This window comes from Petaurus breviceps, unplaced genomic scaffold (assembly GCF_028583685.1).
Source record: "Petaurus breviceps papuanus isolate PSGF00001 unplaced genomic scaffold, PetGlider_PUasm1.0 99, whole genome shotgun sequence".
Lineage (NCBI taxonomy): Eukaryota > Metazoa > Chordata > Mammalia > Diprotodontia > Petauridae > Petaurus > Petaurus breviceps.
The window spans coordinates 13,962,988-13,982,175 of NW_027187465.1; the positions used below are offsets into that span (position 1 = coordinate 13,962,988).

General features: G+C 38.4%; 1 protein-coding gene across 2 annotated transcripts in view; it reads left to right on the forward strand.

Annotated features, from left to right (window-relative positions):
* Positions 1-19,188, forward strand: part of TAOK3 (TAO kinase 3) — a 243,206-nt gene that overhangs the window by 96,298 nt on the left and 127,720 nt on the right. For both annotated transcript variants that reach the window (XM_069081656.1, XM_069081657.1), the window contains exons 2-3: positions 4,089-4,200; positions 17,071-17,278. In XM_069081656.1, the coding sequence (XP_068937757.1) occupies positions 17,159-17,278 (120 nt within the window). In that variant the 5' untranslated portion in view covers positions 4,089-4,200; positions 17,071-17,158. The remainder of the gene's footprint in view (positions 1-4,088; positions 4,201-17,070; positions 17,279-19,188) is intronic.

Genomic DNA, 19,188 nt, shown 5'->3' on the forward strand with positions numbered 1-19,188 from the left:
CTGGGAGTCTTTGAAAATATCAATACAATACAGCCCCAGCCTTCAAGGAGGAAGAGATGATCCTAGACTTATAAATATACATAGACTTATAAAATAACATATAAGAGCACAGCATTTCATGAGGATCGAGGAGAGAAGGATTACTATTGTCTTGGGGGCAGGAGGGAGGTAAGATCAAGGAAGACTTCCTGGACAGATGAGTCCTTATGTCGAGTTTAAAGTTAAGGCTACAAATGCAACAGGTGGGATTCTAGGCATCAGAAACAAAGTGATAGGAGATGGGGAGGCAGGAGAACAAAGCAGGTGTTGGGGGGGGTTCATGTATTTTTTTCTAACCCCCTTTTATTTCCTTAATAGTCTTGTCAATAAGGCTGAATAGGAAAGTAGAAAGAGCCCTGGCCCCACAGTTAGAGGACCTGGGTTCTCTAGACTACACTGTTCCTGTGCCCTTGTTGGCCAAGTCACTTCCCCTTCCTGGGCCTCAGTTTCCTCATCTGCAAAATGAAGGGGTCAGACTTTACAGCCTCTGAGTTCCCTTCCACAGCCAGATCTGTGATTCTGTGATCTTTTGAGAAATGCATTAGACTTGGGAATCAAAATCCCAGCATCTTAGCCCTCACTATGACGAATGTGACTTTAAATAAGTTATTGCACTTTTTTCAATGTAATTCCTGTAATTCTGTGTCATTTTCTGTGTCTATAAAGAAGAGAGAGTAGTGCCTGTCTCCCATAGAAGCTTGATGGCCTCATACATTTACTAGCTGTGTGACCCTGGGCAAGTCACTTCACTCTACCTGCCTCAGTTTCCCCATCTGTAAAATAAGCTGAAGAAGGAAATGGCAAACCACTCCAGTATCTCTGCCAAGAGAACCCCAAATGCTGTCATGAAGGGTCAGATATGACTGAAATGACTAAACAACAATGGAGAACCTTAGTGTTTGAAGGGTCCCAGAAGTGGACCAGTACAACTCTTGCCTCAAGCATAAGCCCTCTTCACTGTAGCCTCAAAAAGTAGCTTACTAAGCTCCCTTTTGAAGACCACCTCCCCTCCTGCCCACCATGCATCACTCATTCCCTTCTTCCCAAGGCAGACACCCAATTTTTTATGATACCTTTCAGCCAAAAATCAACTTTCCCCCTATCTTCCACCTGCTGGTCCTCCTTCGGTCTGCTAAAGCCAAGAAGAATAAGGCTAATCCCTCTTTGCATGTCTTACTTCAGCACCTCAAACTTGAAAAGTTCCCTAATTTCATTAGTAGGGGGCACTTTCTCTACCAACATAGACTCCAGCCTCTTTATGCCTTCATTGAACCGTCTTCTCAAGTTGCTGTGGCCAAAATAATTCATTGCTAAATGTCCAACTTTCTGGTAATGAGCCTTTGGAGGGAGATAGATGCTTCCAAATTTTAAGTGTTTTTGTTATCTTTTTTGGTATTCAGTAGGTATACCTTTGGGGAAAAAGTTATTTAATTAGTGTTATTGGAAGATTTGTATTTCTTAACATTAAAAGTTATAAAGAATAGTTTCAAATCCTACATCCTTGAAAAAAATCTCTTACCCAAAACCAAATATTCTGGATGATGGACAAAAAGACCTAAAATTCTCCATTCTTGTCACTCTCCTATTTCCTTACTGGGCTTATGAGGTGAGAAGGAAGGAGAAAATAATTGTACATCTTGTTCTGTTTTGAAATGAATTATTCAGATTCTATCCTTTTAAAGATAAAAATGGTAAAGTTCAAAGATAAAAATGGTAAAGTTCAAAGTTCAGTAAGAGTGCCGGCCCCAGTGTTAGGAGACCCGGGATCGGTACTGGCCTCAGATACTTGGCTCCCACACAAAAAATAACTGGCCATGTAACCTTGAGCAAGTTACTTAACCCCAATTGCTTTAAAAAAAAGTGGTAAAGTTCATATGTATGGAGTCAGGGGCATAAGAGAAGGGTTGAATGGAGGAAAGTTAAAACTGATTATTTTGATTCCTTCAAAGAGTGGAATGGAAGAGAAATTGTTTCTTAGAAATGTAAAGAACCAAAAAGACATCATTTAAATACTCTCAGGCCTTAAATATATTGCAAAAAGATGAAGGAGGTTTGAGATTTTTATGGTTTAATGTATTTCCTTTTGGACCATTTAAATTGGAGGAGCTGTGCTATGTAAGAACAGACAGAAATGGGATGTTTTTTAAGAAAGTTGTGTTTTGAGCAAGCATTTGGAGAAAGGATAAATGTGAGGACTCATGTCCTTCCTGCAAGTAAACTCTTTTCTAGGAATGAGCCACTTATTCATTTGAAGTTAATCAAGGCCTCTAGTTAATACCTTATTTAAAACTGCTTTCTTAGAGGGTTAGCAGCCTCTGATTCAGCTACCATAACACAGTTTATTTCATTTAAGGCATAATATACTGAGTAGCCAGGTTCATGGGATGAGCAGTTTAAATTTTCCAAAAGGAAAAGCATTAAACCTTAACCATAGCTGGCTTCTGTTAAGTCCCAACTCAAATCGCGTCTTTTACAGGAAGCCTTTCCTAACCCTCCTCAATTTTAGCGCCTTCTCTCTCTTAGTTATTTCCTCTTTATCTGTTTACTTTGTATATATTTGTTTGCATACTGTATCCTCCATTCAATTATAAGCTCCTTGAGGGCAGGGACTATCTTTTGACTTTTTTTTGTATCACTAGCCTTTCGAAGAGTGCTGGGCACATTTGTTGTTGAGTTGTTTCAATCCTGTCCAACTCTCCATGACCCCATTTGGAGTTTTCTTGGTAAAGGTATTGGAGAGTTTTGCCATTTCCTTCTCTAGCTCATTTTACAGATGAGGAAACTGACACGAACAGGGTGAATTGATCTGCCCCAGGTCACACAGCTTCCAAGTGTCTGAGGCCAGATTTGAACTCATGATTCTTGATTCATAAAGTCTTCTTGGTTCCAAACCCAGTGCTCTATCCACTGCATAGAGACTTGATTGGTATGTACTTTATATACATACCATTAGCTACCCACACTGAGCACCCTGTAATGTAGGTGCTATGGGCATCATTATCACCATTTTACAGAAGGGGTAACTGAGGCCCAGAACTATGAAAATGGCATTCCAGTTTCACAGAACTAATAAGTGTCAGAAATTTTCCTACTCCCTTATTCTTTCCATGACCCTCTCTTATTTGCCTAAGTTCTGTACTTAGAGGTCATGGGTCTTGAGTTTGAAAAGTTACCTTCCTCTTAAACTAATTATATTTTGCGGCCATAGATTCAAGGTTTTGAAGGAAATTAAACAAATTCTGGAATTAAAGCACTAATTTATCCTTTCTCTCCCAACTAAAAATTCCTTTTTGTTTGTTTGGGGATAAGGCAGGGAGAAGAGAGGAATCAAGAAAGGAAGAATGGAAAAATAAAACCAAACTCTTTCTTTTCTACACTATATTCATCTCCCATCTATGTGCCTTTATATGGGCTTTCTCCTTGTCTGGAATGCACTCCCTCCTTTCTTCTGCCAAATGGAATCCCTAATTTCCTTCAGGGCAACCAGGTGGCGTGGTGAACGCAGCCCACTGGGCCTGGAACGTCAGGAAGACTCATCTCACCAAGTTCAGTCCTGCTTCAGGAACTCCTAGCTCTGCAACCCTGGGAAAGTCACTTAACCTTTGTTTGCTTCAGTTTTCTCATCTGTAAAATGAGCTGGAGAAGGAAAAAGCAAACCACTCTAAGAAGAAAACTCCAAATAGAGTTGCAAAGAGTCAGACGTGGCTAAAATGACTCGATAACTACAAAGTTTAAGGTTCTGCTCAAGCTCCCCCAGTAGCTCAGGACTCCCCCCCATATATATCTACATCTTGTATATATGTATATATCTTAAATATACTTAAATAAGTATATGATGTTTCCTCTGGAAGTTTAGGCCAATAATTTTAAAATCCTTGACTCTTACCCTTTAGGTCAGTGGAGACTACAGGCAATAGGCAAAGATCAAATTTCAGCTCTATATTGTTACTTTTATAAACATTCCCCAAATGCGACTGCATCTGTAAAGGTTGCCCCTATACTCACTCCTCAGTCATTAACATCTCTGATTTTTCTTCCTCTTCATACAGGTATACAGAACAGAGAGAGCTGAAACCATTACAGAAGGAAAAGAAAAAAATGACCAATTGATGGTGAAATGAGTTCAAGCAAGAGAGTACATTTTGCATCACAAAGAAAAAGGTATAATCCAACAGTCCCACGAGTGCCTTTCCCCGAGTCAAGCAATTAGCAAGAGTCCTTGAAGCTACTGTGGGGCACATTGGTCATGGTTGTTGGCCACAGAATATTTCCAACCTAAAGTTATCCTCTCCGGTTTCTTGTGTACAGATCTGAGGCTGGGATGAAGTGTAATTAGGGGACATGTTTATGGTTAGTCTAATCTGACTGCTGCTGTCATATTTCAACAGAGTCCTTTCTCCTCTCTTATTTAGACTGTGGTATCATAGAGCTTGGCTTTTAATTTCAGGTTATATCTGAGAGCCCAGCAAGTTCAAAATGGAGTTTTGTGTTGGAAGAATTTGAGAGGCTAGAGTTTTTGCTTTCTTTAGGGGAAACTATTGGAAATTATTTTCATTGGGATTTGAAGAATGTGACTTGGGGGGATACATTTTACCCCAGGAGACATAAATATCGACCGCCCATTTGGCTGGGTTTTTGGTCTGTCTTGACCAAACTCAGAAGCACCAAAAGTGTTTTTGTATTTCCGTTTTCTGTTGTCATCCCCATGTGATAAGATGATATTATTTTCTAACCATTAGGATTTCAAGTATTATCTTGGCAGTGGTGTTGATTTTGTGGATGTGTTTGCTGACAGTGTCTAAAATGGCCAATGTGGGAATTTGGTTTTGCTTGACTATAAACATTTGTAACAAGGGATTTTGTTTATCTTTCCTTCTCAAGGAAGAAAGGGATATGAGTGGGAGAGACAAATGATGGATTTCTGTTGATTGAAAAAGATAGAAATTTAATTTTTTTAAATGATGACTGCGATGAAGTAGATATGCTCTCTATGGCTGTAAAAAGTGGACTGGTAGAATGGCCTTAGAGTGAGAAAGCCTGCCTCTGAAACATACTGCCTGTATGGCCCTCACTTCACCTCCCCTTGTTGCAGGCAACTTTCTAAGATAGGAGTTCTTGTCCTGGGGTCCATTAACTTCTTTTAATATATATATTTTTTTAAGCAATCGGGGTTAAGTAACTTGCTCAAGGTTACACAGCCAGTTATTTCTGGGTGTGGTGCTGAGTATCTGAGCCCGGATTTGATCCAGGTCATCCCGACACTGGAGCCAGTGCTCTTACTCGCTGAGCCACCTGGCCGCCCCTAAGCAATTGGGGTTAAGTAACTTGCTCAAAGTTACACGGCCAGGTGTTTCTGGGTGGGTGCTAAGTGTCTGAGCCCGGGATTCGATCTCCAGGTCTTCTCAACACTGGAGCCGGTGCTCTTACTCGCTGTGCTACCTGGCCACCCTTCTTTTAATATTTTGATAACTATACTGCAATAGAATTGGTTTCCTTTGTAATCCTATGCATCTTATTCTTCACATTTAAAAATATGATTCAGGAGAGAGGGGTCCATAGGCTTCATTAGATTGCCAAGTGAATCCATGATCCAAAACTTCAAAGAGGAAACTGAGTTGGTAGCAGGAGTTTCCTCAGCAGGGGCTGCCCATACCATTGAAATTACAGTTCCAGTATCAGCTTAGTCCCCCTTCCCGCCTCTGCCCCACTGTCTGTGACCATGGAACTTGATTGTTCATGGAATGAATTAACCAGCTTCATTAATTCAGCTCTCTGAACAACTGAATGAGCCAGGTGTTGTAACATGTGCCACATCAAAAGTATTCTAGAGACCCACAGATGCCCTTACAGCTAATTCATGCTCTTCCCCTCTTTATGGGAACATCTCTAGGTGTCCTGTTTCATATCTGGCCATTGGACCCAGATGGCTCCAGAGGAGAAAGTGAGGCTGGAGACCTTGCACAGACCTGCCTCACTTAAATCCAATTCACTTACATGTCATGGCACCACCTTCCTGATGTCATGGTTCTCCTCACGAATGAAGGACAAAGACCAACAACCCACTCCTCAGATATTCCCGGAGCCTTTCAGCTCCCTTGTCCTTTACCCCCTTTTACCTATTATTATCATATTAATCATTCAATCAGTGAACAAGCATTTATTAAATACATACCCTGTGCCAGACACTGTGCTAAGGGTTAGGGATACAAAGAAAGGAACATACATGATCCCTGCCCTCTAGAAGCTCACATTCCAGTGGGGAAGACTATGTGTGAATAAATATTTACAGGCAAGATACATACAGAGAAAATGGAAGACAAGCTCAGAGGGAAGGCATTGGCTGGTAGAAGGGAAGAAAGGCCCCTAGCACAAGGCAAAATTTAAGTTGAGTCTTGAAGAAACCAGGGGAGCCAGGAGGCAGATAGGAGGGAGAGCATTCCAGGAATGAGGGACAGCCTGTGAGAGTAGAAGGACAGTGTTTGGGGATAAAGCGTCCTGTGTGTAAAGCAGCAAGCAAGTCAGGATAGATTGACCGCAGAATACATCAAGGGAAATTAAGTGTTAGGAAAGGACCAGGTTGTAAAAGGCTTTCAATGAGAAAACAAGAGAATTTATGTTTGATCCTAGAAGTAATAGGAAGTTCCTAGAATTTATTGAGTGTGGTGGGTGTGGTGATACTTGTGTTTTAAGAAAATTACTGGCCTGTGAGTGTAAGGGAGGGATCATTGTAACTCTAGCAACTAGCACTGGATAAGCACCATGTAAGCATTTAATTAATATTTCCTTAATTGAGAAAAAAGATGAAAGTGCTGAGCCACCCTCCCTTTCTATGGTTTCTTCATTCAACAAACATCAATCACCTACTCTATGAACAACCATGTATTGGGCACTAGGGACAAATAATTTTATTTGATAAGATTTAGGTAAGATATACTCCTTGCTGTCATGGTACTTATAGTTTAATATAGGGGGATAGGACAGGAACAGAGACAACTAAAATATGAATTATTTTATAGTAAATACTTTAGAAAGTTTCCCCCTCAAAAAATGTGATATGAAATATAAAGAAAGTTATTATCAATTGGGCACTCAGGATTATGCAATGGTGAGGCTCCACTGATTATCCCACCCCACTTAAATACAATGTGCTTTGTTCAGTAAGAACACTTTTTGAATGAATCAGAAAGTAAGAACCAAGTGTGAACGGGGCCTGTCACCTTCTTAAATCTAAGTTGTTGGGAGTTTTTTTGTTTTGGTTTGTTTCTTCAAAGTTGTTGTTTGAGAGATTTGGTCACACCCTAAGGAACTTTCATAAAAAGGAAGAGCTATCGCAGAACTAGTTAGAAATTCTCAAGATCTAGAAGCAGAGAGTAAGGAGTTAGGTCGCACAGAACCTGAAAGAATCATCAACCAGGGCAGGGAAGGTAACCAGAGAATGGAAGAGAGGAGGTAAGACTAAACTTTGGCAGAGAACAGTGAGATTGAGAAGGGCTATTGACCAAGTCAGCATCTAGTAGCAGAAAACTCAAGATGAGTCCAGTGTGCCCATCTATTCAAAGATTAAGGGAAGTTATGAGAAAAGATTTCTCTTGCCCCAGCTTTTTCTTCTGGTGTCTTTCTATCATATATTATAATAGAATTAGCTGTTTCATTATCCAAATATTTCACCCAAATTTTTACTGAAACCAAAAGATTCCAGGTTTTAACTAGAAAGAGATATAAATGTGAAGTAAGGAAGTAAACATAATCCTCCTAAATGTTAAGAATATTTCCTTAAAGCAATGAGTGCATAACTTTTTTTCTAAAATAAATTTCCTAAAACTGCTGAGGAGGGACCCACATCGGTGGAGGGGATTGTGGAACCATAGGGGCCATTATATTGTCTCTAGCTTTAAAAGAAGCTAATTAATATAACAGGTTTTATGATAATATAACAATAATAGAGTTAGTCTTAAAAAATTAACTCAGCTGCTGAAGGGAGTGATGGATAGTATTCCAAGTACTGGCACATATTCAGAGATAAGGAGTAGACCAGTTTGGCTAGAGCATAAAGTATAGTAACCTGAGATAATAATGTTAGAAAAGTAAGATGGTGCCAGATTGTGACATTGTGACAGTTCTTGAATATCATGCCAAGGAGGTTGGGCTCCTTTAGGACACAGTAGGGACTCATTGATGATTTTTGAACATAGGAGGGGCATCACAAAATCTGTGGAAGAAAGTTTATATTCTTGCAGTTTATGAAGGGAAGAGTAGAAAAGGGAAAGAATGAAGGGGGGTTGGGGGGGGTGGAGATATAGCAACAGGCTGTTACCATAGTCCAGGTGGCTGGTAGTGAACTTTATCCTAGGATAGTGACAGTGGAAAAAGAGGAGAAATCCTAAAAGATCATAGATCAGGGGAAGAGCCAATATGTCAGAGTAAAAGCATGGAATTCCTTTGAGCTCTCTCAAATTTATCTCCAAAATTTAAATAGTGCCTTAAAACAAATTCTGGAGCTGCAAAAGAACAGGGTGAAATAATTTTATAGCCCAAGACAACTTGAAAGGTTTCTAGGAAAGGTCTGTCTGGAGCTCAATCCGGAACAAGCCTTGCCAGTGGTTTCCAGAGCTCTCAACTCACAGACAGTAAGGGGGTTGGACAACTCATCAGAACAAAATTATAAGGGACGCTTTGCTGACACTAGGTGCAAAACGCTTGACATTGCACATACATGATTCTGGCTTGAAATCCCACAGTGAGGCAAAACACTGGGAGAAGGGGGGACCCTGATCAGAGTTCCAGGGTGGAAAAAAGTGCTTGTGGTCTATCAGAACTCAGGCCAGGAGAGCAGTGATCAGGCCTGCGCAACCTGTGGCCTGCCAGAGGAATCCTCTCCATTTTTTGAAGATCAATGGAAATCCTTTGGTGGGCAGCAGGTTGTGCAGGCCTACCTTAGATCATAGCACTTTGGAAGAACTGAGAGCCTGCAGATCCCCAGAATTAGCTCTGAAAATAGTCACACAAAACACCTGAAATTTGGATCAGTGTCCCCTCTACTCTGGGAGTATAGCTTAACTTTAACATGAAGTTAAAAGTAAAAAAAAATGAGCTGGGGAAATGAGCAAACGACAAAAACAAAAAAGAACCTGACCATTGAAAATCACTGTGATGAAGGGGAAAATCAAAACACAAACTCAGAAGAAGACAACAAAATCAAAGCCTCAAAGAAAAATGTCAGTTGGTCTCAGGCCCTGGAAGAGCTGAAAAGGAATTTTTAAAATCAATTAAGAGAGGTAGAGGGAAAAATTGTAAAAAGAAATTAGAGTAATGCAAGAAAATTGTGAAAAAGAAAAGAGAAGAAAATAATACAAACAAAACAAAACAAACAAATGAAAAACAGAACAGGCCAAATAGCAAAAGAGGCAGAAAAATCCACTGAGGAGAACTCCTTAAAAAGCAAAATTGGTCAAGTAAGAAAAAAAATATACAAAAATTCACTGGAAACAATTCCTTAAAAAATAGAATTGGCCAAAGGATGTACAAAAATTCACTGAAGAAAAGAAATCTTTAAGAAGTAGTATTGGCCAAATGGAAAAGGAGATACTAAAACTCACTGAGGAAAATAATGCCTTAAAAATTAGAATTGGACAAGTGGAAACTAATAATTTGCCGAGACATCAAGAAACAATAAATCAAAATCAGAAGAATGAAAAAAAAAGAAGAAAATATAAACTATCTTATTAGAAAAACAACTGACCTGAAAAATAGGTCTAGGAGAGATAATTTAAGAATGATTGAAGTACCTGAAAGCCATGATCTGAAAGAAGGTCCTAGATATCATATTTCAGAAAATTTCAAGGAAAACTGCTCTGATATCCTGAAACTGGAGTGCAAAATTGTTATCTTTGGTTTTGAAGAGGACCAAGGAAATAATGGAATAATGTATTGATTTGAGAATGATTTGGATTTAAGTGAGGCAGAGTTGCACAAAGTAATCAACTTCACTCTTTCTTCTAGAGTCATTGACATCCAGTGGCAAGACAAAAGTCAAGATGACTGGCAATGGCCCAGAATACAGTGGATGACCTTGTCATCTTTGATGTCTGACCAAGCTCTAAGCTCTCCGTAGCATCTGCTTCAGCTACCATCATGGTCATTGGAACAAATTGTTCTCATCTGCCCATTCTGCCAGGGACTGTCTTAGAAATTCAAAGAATCAAAAAAAAGAAGGGGGCAGCTAGGTGATGTAGTGAATAGAGCACTGGCCCCGGAGTCAGGAGGACCTGAGTTCAAATCCAGCCTCAGACACTTCACACACACACACACACACACACACACACACACACACACACACACACACACAAACTAGCCATGTGACCTTGGGCAAGTCATTTAACCCCAATTGTGCTACCTTCCCCTCTCTGAAAGAAAGAGAGAGAGAAAGAAAGAAATTCAAAGAATCTACTGATCACCTCATGAAAGAGATCCCAAAATGAAAACTCCCAGGAATATTACAGTCAAATTCCAGAGTTTCCAGGTCAAGGAGAAAATGTTTCAAGCACCCAGAAAGAAATAATTCAAATATTGTGGAGTCATAGTCAGGATCACACAAGATTTAGCAGCTTCTACATTAAAATACTGGAGGGCTTGGAATATGATATTATAGAGGGCAAAGGAGTTAGGATTACAACCAAGAATCACCTACCCAAGAAAGCTGAGTATAATCCTTCGGGGGAAAAATGGGTATTCGATGAAGTTGAGGGCTTCCAACAATTCCTAATTGAAAGACCAGAGCTGAATAGAAAATTTGACTTTCAAGTGCTACACTCAAGAGAAACATCAAAAGATAAACAGGAGAGAGAAATCATATGGGACTCAATATGCTTAAACTATTTACATTCCTATATGGGAAGATGATACTTGTAACTCCTAAGAACTTTATCATTATTAGGAAAGTTTGAAGGAAGCCTGGGTATGAGTTGACTGTGATGGGATTATATATCTAAAAAATAAAATTAAGGGGTGAGAAAGAGGGATTCTCTGAGAGAAGCATCCTTTTATTTTAAATAAACAAGGTATAAAAGAGATTTTACAGTGGAGGGGAAGATGGGGTGTGGGGTAGCAGGCATTGGCTCAAAGAGGGAATAATATCCACACTTTGGTACAGAAATCTATCTTACACTACAGGGAAGTAGAAGGGAAGGGAGGGGCTGATAGAAGGCAGGGCATATTGAGGGAGATGGTGATCAGATAGATATTTTTGAGCATGGATGGAGTTGAGAGAGACAGAGAGAGAGAGAGAGAGAGAGAGAGAGAGAGAAGAATAAATGGGGGAACACAGGATAGGAGGAAATACATAGTTAATCATCATAAATGGGAATGGGATAAACTTATCCATAAAATGGAAGCAAATGGCAGAATGGATTACAAAACAGAATCCTACAACAAATTGTCTACAAGAAACACACTTGAAGCAGAGATACTCAAATAGAGTAAAAATAAGGGGCCAAAATAGAATCTCTTAGACTTCTGCTGAAATTTTAAAAAGCAGGGGTAGCAATCATTCTCTCAGATAAAGCAAAAGCAAATATAGATCTAATTAAAAGAGATAAGTGGGAAAACTACATTTTGCTGAAAGGTGCAATAGACAGAGAAGTAATGACAATATGTAGCACATATGTACCAAATGGTATAGTATCCGGATTCTTAAAGGAAAAGAAATGAGTTACAGGAGAAAATAGTTTAACTACACTAGTTTCCTCTCTCAGAACTAGATAAATCTAATGAAAAAAATAAATGAAAAAGAAGTTGTTAAGAAGATAATTAGAATTTTATAAGTTAGAAATGGTAGCTTTCTGGAAAAAACTGAGTGGGAATAGAAAGGCATATGCCTTTTTCACAAGGGTACATGGCATCTACAGAGGAATTGACCATGTATTAGGGCATAAAAACTTCACAATCAAATACAGAAAAGCAAAAATATTAAATGCATCCTTTTCAGATCATAATGCAATAAAAATCGCATTCAATAAAGGGCCATGAAAACAGATTAAAAATTGGAAACTAAATAATTTAATCCTAAAAAACTCAAAGAACAAATCATAGAAACAATAAATTATTTAATTAAAGAGAATTATAGTAATGACAGCATATCAAAATTTATAAGATGCTGCCAAAGCAGTACTTAGGGAAATTTTTTTCTCTCTAAATGCTTACATCAGTAAAATAGAGAAAAAGTAGATAAATTGGACGTGCAACTCAAAAAACTAGAAAAAGAACAAATTAAAAATTCCTAATTAAACACAAAATTGGAAATCTTGAAAATCAAAGGAGAGATTAATAAATTGAAAAGAAAGAAAACCATTGAGCTAACAAATCAAACAGTATTGGTTTTATGAAATAACCAATAGACAAGTCATTGTTAATTTGATTTCTTAAAAAAAAAAAAAAGAAAAACAAATGAGCAGTATCAAAAATGAAAAAGATAAATTTACCACCAAAGAAAATGAAATAAAAATAATAATTATAAAAATAATCATTATGAACTACTTTGCCCAATTATATGCCAATAAATCTAAAATTCTAAGTGAAATGGGTGAATATTTACAAAAATGTAAACTGGCCAGATTAACAGAAGAGGAAATAGAATACTTAAATAGCCCTATCTTGAAAAAGAAATTGAGCAAGCCATAAACTTCCTAAGAAAAAAAAATCCCAAGGCCAGATGGATTCATAAATGAATTGTACCAAATACTTAAAGAATAATTAATTCTAATACTATATAAACTATTTGGAAAAATAGGCAAAAGAGTCCTACCAAATTCCTTTTGTGGCACAAATATGATGCTGAGAACTAAACCAGGCAGAACAAAACAGAGAAAGAAAACTATAGACCAATTTCTCTAATGAATACTGATGCGAATATTTTAAATAACGTACTAGCAATAATATTACAACAATATGTCACAAGGATCATATGCTATAACCAGGTGAGATTTATACCAGAAATGCAGCATACCTGACCATGTCAATAGTAAAACCAACAGAAATCATATGATTATCTATCTCAATAGATGCAGAAAGATGGGATAATTTTGATAAAATAGAACACTCATTCCTATTAAAACCATGGGAAAGCAGAGGAATAAAGGGAGCCTTCCTCAAAATAGTAGTATTTATCTAAAAACACCAACAAACATTTTCTGTGATGGGGGTAAACTAGAAGCCTTCTGAATAAGATTAAGGGTGAAGCCAGAATGCCTATTATTATTCAATATTGTACCAGAAATGCTAACTACAGCAGTAAGAAAATAAAAGAAATTGAAGGAATTAGAATAGGCAATGAGGAAAGAAAACTATTGGTCTTTGCAGATGATATAATAATAAGACTCTTTGTAGATGATATGACTTGGAGAATCATAAGGAATCCATTAAAAAACTAGTTGGAATTATTAACAACTTTAGCAAAGTTGCAGGATATAAAATAAACTCGCATAAATCATCAGCATTTTTTTTTGCTTTTTTTTTTTAGGGGGGAAGGTAGGGCAATTGGGGTTAAGTGACTTACACAAGATCACATGGCTAGTTTTGTGTTAAGTGTCTGAGGCTGGATTTGAACTCAGGTCCTCCTGACTCCAGGGCGGGTGCTCTATTCACTGCTCCACCTAGCCACCCCAATCATCAGCATTTTTATATTGTTACCAACAAAGTCCAGCAGCAAGAGAATTTCCATTTAAAATAACTGTAGACAATATAAAATACTTGGGAGTCTACCTGCCAAGATAAAAATAAAGTCAGATCTAAACCATTGGAAAAATATTAATTGCTCATGGGTAGAGTGAGCTAATATAATAAAAACAACAATTTTACCTAAATTAATTCATTGATTCAGTGCCATTCCAATCAAATTACCAAACATTTATTTTGTAGAGCTAGAAAAAAATAATAATCATCTGGAAGAACACAAGGTCAAGAATAGCAAGGGAATAAATGGGGAAATATGTGAAGGAAGATGGCTTAGCCATACCAGATCTCAAACTGTATCATAAAGTGGTAATCATCAAAATAATCTTGTACTGGCGAAGAAATAGAGTGGTGAATTGATAGCATAGATTAGGTACACAATACACAGTAGCAAATGACTATAGTAATTTAGTGTCTAATATACCCAAAGATCCAAGCTTTGGGGACAAGAACTTACTGTTTGACAAACCTGCTAAGAAAACTGGAAAATATTATGGAAGAAACTAAGCATAGATCAAAATCTCACACCATATACCAAGAGAAGGTCAAAATGGGCACACGATTTAGACATAAAGGGTGATGCCAGAAGCAAATTAGGGGAGCATGGAATAATTTACCTGTCAGATCTATGGATAAGGGAAAATTTGTAACCAAACAATGTAGAGGGCATTATGGAATGTAAAATGGGTAATTTTGATTACATTAAATTAAAATGCAGTAAGAATTAGACAGAAAGCAGAAAACTGGAGGAAAATGTTTATAGCAAGTGTCTCTGAGAAAATCCTCATTTCTCAAATATATAGAGAACTGAGTCAAATTTGTAAGAATTTATGTCATTTCCCAATTGATAAATGGTCAAAGAATATGACAGTTTTCAAATGGAGAAATTAAAGCTATTTATAGCCAAATGAACAAATGCTCTAAGTCACTATTGATTGGAGAAATGTAAATTCAAATGATTCTGCAGTACCACCTCATATCTATCAAATTGGCTAACATGAAGAAAAATAAAATGACAAATGTCAGAGAGGATGTGGGAAAACTGGGACACTAATGCACTGTTGGTGGAGTTGTGAACTGATTTAACCATTCTGGAGAACAATTTGGAACTATACTAAAAAAGGCTATAAAACTATGCATACCCTTTAACCAAATACTAGCACTGCTGGGTCTGTATCTCAAAGACAATTTTAAAAAAAAGGACCTACTTGTACAAAAATATTTATAGCAGCTTTTTGTGATGGTAAAGAATTAGAAATTGAGGGAATACCCATCAATTGAGGAATAACTGAACAAATGCGGTATATGGTCATGATGGAATAGTATTGTGTCATGAGAAATGACGAGCAGGTTGCTTTCAGAACAACCTGGAAAGACTTTCATGAACTGATGCAAAGTGAAATGAGCAGAACCAGGAGAACATTGTACATAGTAACAGCAACATTGTATGATGATAAACTGAGTGACTTAGCTCTTCTCAGCAATACAACAATCTAAGACAATTCTGAAGGACTCATGACAAAAAATGCTATCTGCCTGCAGAGAAAGAACTGATGAAATATGAATGCAGATCAAAGCAGATTTTGTAACTTAATTTATTTCTCTTGGGATTTTTTAAAGTCTGTTTTCTTTCCCAACATGACTAACATAGGAATATGTTTTGTATGACTGAACATGTATAACCTATATCAAATTGCTTGCCATCTTAGGAAGGAGTGAGGGATGGGATGGAGGGAGTGAATTTGGACTCAAAATTTTAAAAAAAGAAAATGTATTTACATGTAACTGGAAAATAATGAAATATTCAAAAATTTTTATTGAATTGGGGAAAAAAAAGATCAGAGATCTAGAACTGAAAGGGTCTAAAGGACCATCTAGGTCAGATGCAACAGATATTACAGATGTGAAACTGGCAGTACTTGGCAACTAGCTGTATGAGAGGTGAAAGAAAGAGAAGTGTCAAGGATATCTGCCATTTTGCAGACATGGGAGACTGCATAAGTAGTGGGGTCCCAGGCAGAGAAAGGAGGAGCAAGTATAGGGGGAATGAAAATAAGTTGAGTACAATCCTTGTGGTGTTTGAGCAATATTACATATCATTTAAAGGTTTGCAAAATGTTTTTTTAATTATATATAACCTCCATTGATTCTCACAGCAACCCTGGGATGTAAGTACCACTATTCTCATCTCCATTTTATAAATAAGGAAACTGAGGTTGAGAGAAGAGGTTAAGTGACTTGCCCAGCATCAGAATCACACAACTAGTAAACATCTGAGGCGGGATTTGATTTCGGGTCTTCTTGAGTCCAAGTCCAAAACTCTTTCCATTGTGCCAACTCCCTGTTCCTGAGTGGCAAGAAGGTAGAGTGAGGCTCGATGGTTATGAGCCTGCCCCAATCATGGATTGTCTTTGTGGGGTATGGAAGTCCAAAATGCATCGTTACTGGCCCATGGTCAAAATTTTAATTTGTTTATTCAGTGCTGCAAGGGAGGCTATATAGCTTTTGCATTTTATATATTTGCATCTTAAACCAATGTGATGGACTGTTTTGTTTTGTTTTGTTTTTAACACAGAGAAAGCTATAAAAATTAGCAGATCTGTTGAAAGGGGAAGAAGCCAGGGCCCTCCATGAGTCTCATGTGACAAGTTTGACAGTTAAATACTTTTGGGGGTTGTTTATGACAAATTATGTGAAAGGCTATACTTTATTTTTTTTTCTTTAAAAATAGTGCTGTTAACAACCATAAAAAAGTATGCAAATAAGCTGGTCATCTAGTCAGCATTTGGAAATATCAAAAGTGATACCCTCTTATTAATAGAAACCTTGAGAACAGGATGTTTTCCATAGCAACGGAACAACTGGCCTCTTTCAATTTACATTAACCTAGCTTCAGAATTGCAGAAGTCACTTTCTGGCAAGTGATAAAAAAAAACCGCTGAGTTACCTAAAATCAGAATATTAGTTATCAGAATGCCTTTAATTAGCCAATAATTCGACCAAGATCATGTTTTTAAATTATGCCATGATTTCACATGTCTAATTATTTGTCTTCTCAGTGTTTGGGGGAAGGGTGGGTGGGAGGAAGAGAATTTGGAAATCGAAATTTAAAAAGAAAGAAAAGGATGTTTTATTAACAAATGAATTTTTTTAACAAGTGAATTTTTAAAAAGACACCAGAAAGAAAAAATATAAACTATGTCAATTTTGACCTATATTCCTCTATTGTAATTTTTAAACCCCCTGGATGGGGAAAACAAAATCCACACTGGAAAGAAGCTAATGATGAAGTATATTTCTCTTTAGGTGCTGAAGGTTTTTCAAGAATCCCTTTGTCAATGAAGGGGAAAACTGAATGGGATATTGAGAAACAGAAGCTGTAATACTCTTCACCATGCGCAAAGGGGTGCCAAAGGACCCAGAGATAGCAGACCTGTTCTATAAGGAAGATCCTGAAGACATTTTTGTTGGTTTGCAGGAAATTGGCCATGGAAGCTTTGGAGCTGTTTATTTTGTGAGTATCTTTATAAAAATTCAGTTCAATGGATACATCAAAGTAACCTTAATCCATCACTCAATCAGGGAGCATTCATAAACTGCCTACTATGTGCCAGGCCCTGTGCAAAGGGCTGGGGATACAAGTTCAAAGCATAAAGTAATTCCTGCCCTCAAGAAGCCTACATTATAGTGAGAGAGAAAAAGGTACACATCAGAATGTATGCAGTATAAATACAAGGTGAATAAATACAAATATATACAAAGTCGTTAACTCTACTTGGCCTTTTTCTACTTTCCCCACATCTCTAGTGTACGTCCCCTTCTCTCTGTTCACGTAGCTGCCACCCTGGTTTAGGCCCTCATCAGCACTCACTACCGTAATAATTTTCTGGTTGATCTCCCGGTGTTGTCTCTGCCCACTCCCATCCATCCACTCCTTAGCTGCCATAGTGATTATCTAGAACTCAGGCAAGTCTGACCATGTCACTCCTCCAGTCAGTAAACTCCAATAGCTCACTATTACCTTCAGGACCAAGTCTAAACTCCTCCATCTGTCATTTAAAGACCTTCACTGCCTGGCCCCTTGTTGCCTTTCCAGCCTTCTTAACACGTTACTCCTCTCTACACATGCAGCTATACTGGCCTCCTTACTGGCTACTCTCCATCTCCCAATTCCATGCCTTTGTAGCCATTCCAGGAATGCTCTCCCTAGTCACCCCTGCCTGCCTCCTAGCTTCCCCAACTTCTTTCAAGGTTTAAATCCCAACTAATACAGGAAGCCGCTCCCAACCATCCCTTTACCCCAGTATCCCTCTGCCTTCCCTCTGAGTTTACATTCCATTTATACTCTATATAATTTGTGTCTATAATCTTTTCTGCATGTTGTCTCCCCATGAAAACCAGAGTTCCCTGAGGGTAGGGACCATATTTTCACCTTTCTTTTTGTGACTGATACACAGTAAGAGTCTAATAAATGCTTTTTGAATGACAAGCTAAGTTCCTATATTTATGTGTAATTTACAGGGTGGAATCTTGCCTCTAATAAGAAAAAAAGTTGGGTTTGAAAGGAATGTCTTCATAGGACCTCCCGAAGGTGAAGTTGTAGCTCATTTAGCATAGTTGGTCAGAGGGTGAGGACAGTAAGACCAGGGTTTGAGGATTGCCAGAGAGGGAAGGAGTGAGGACAGTGTTCTCCATCCGTAAGTCTACCTTCTCTCATTTACCCCTCATATACTGGGCCAGTTGAAGGTGGGGGTACCCTTTCTTCTTACTGCACACCCTTCTGCTACCATGATTTAGCTTCTTGTAGATGGAACAATCGGCCCTCAGGTCATTCCCAGGCCTTCCTCTGGCCACCCCAGTCTCTGCCCTTATACCCGGAGATTTTACATGTTGATGTCCTCTCCAGTTGATCAGCCTTCCCAGTTTCCATGATCTACACCCTCATTCCATCTCATCTGTGCATAGTGATGGCTGTCTCCTTGATCTCATCAGCTTCAAGGGTTTCACACCCGTGATCTAGGCCCATGAAGTTGTTCTCTCTGACCATACCTCCTGTTTTCCATTTCTCCCTCTTCACCCTTCCTACCCCTGTCCTCTGTCCTCACTGCAGCTTCCACTCACTCCTCCCCTCCCAGCCTTCCCTGGCCTCCCTTTCCTGCTTTTGAGATCATGACCCTCTAATTAATGCCTCATTTGTGTGTCATCCTCTCCACTGACTCCCAAATATAAATTCCTCTTTTTAGCTTTTAAAGCCCAACACGCCCTGGCCCCAAGCTATGTTTCTAGCCTCGTTGGATGTTATTTCCCCTCCCACACTCTGAGATTCAGCAAATTGGCCTGTTTTCTATTCCTCACACACAACACAGTATGATCTCTGTGCCTGGCACTGGCCATCCCACATGACTAGAATGTCCTCCTTCCTTC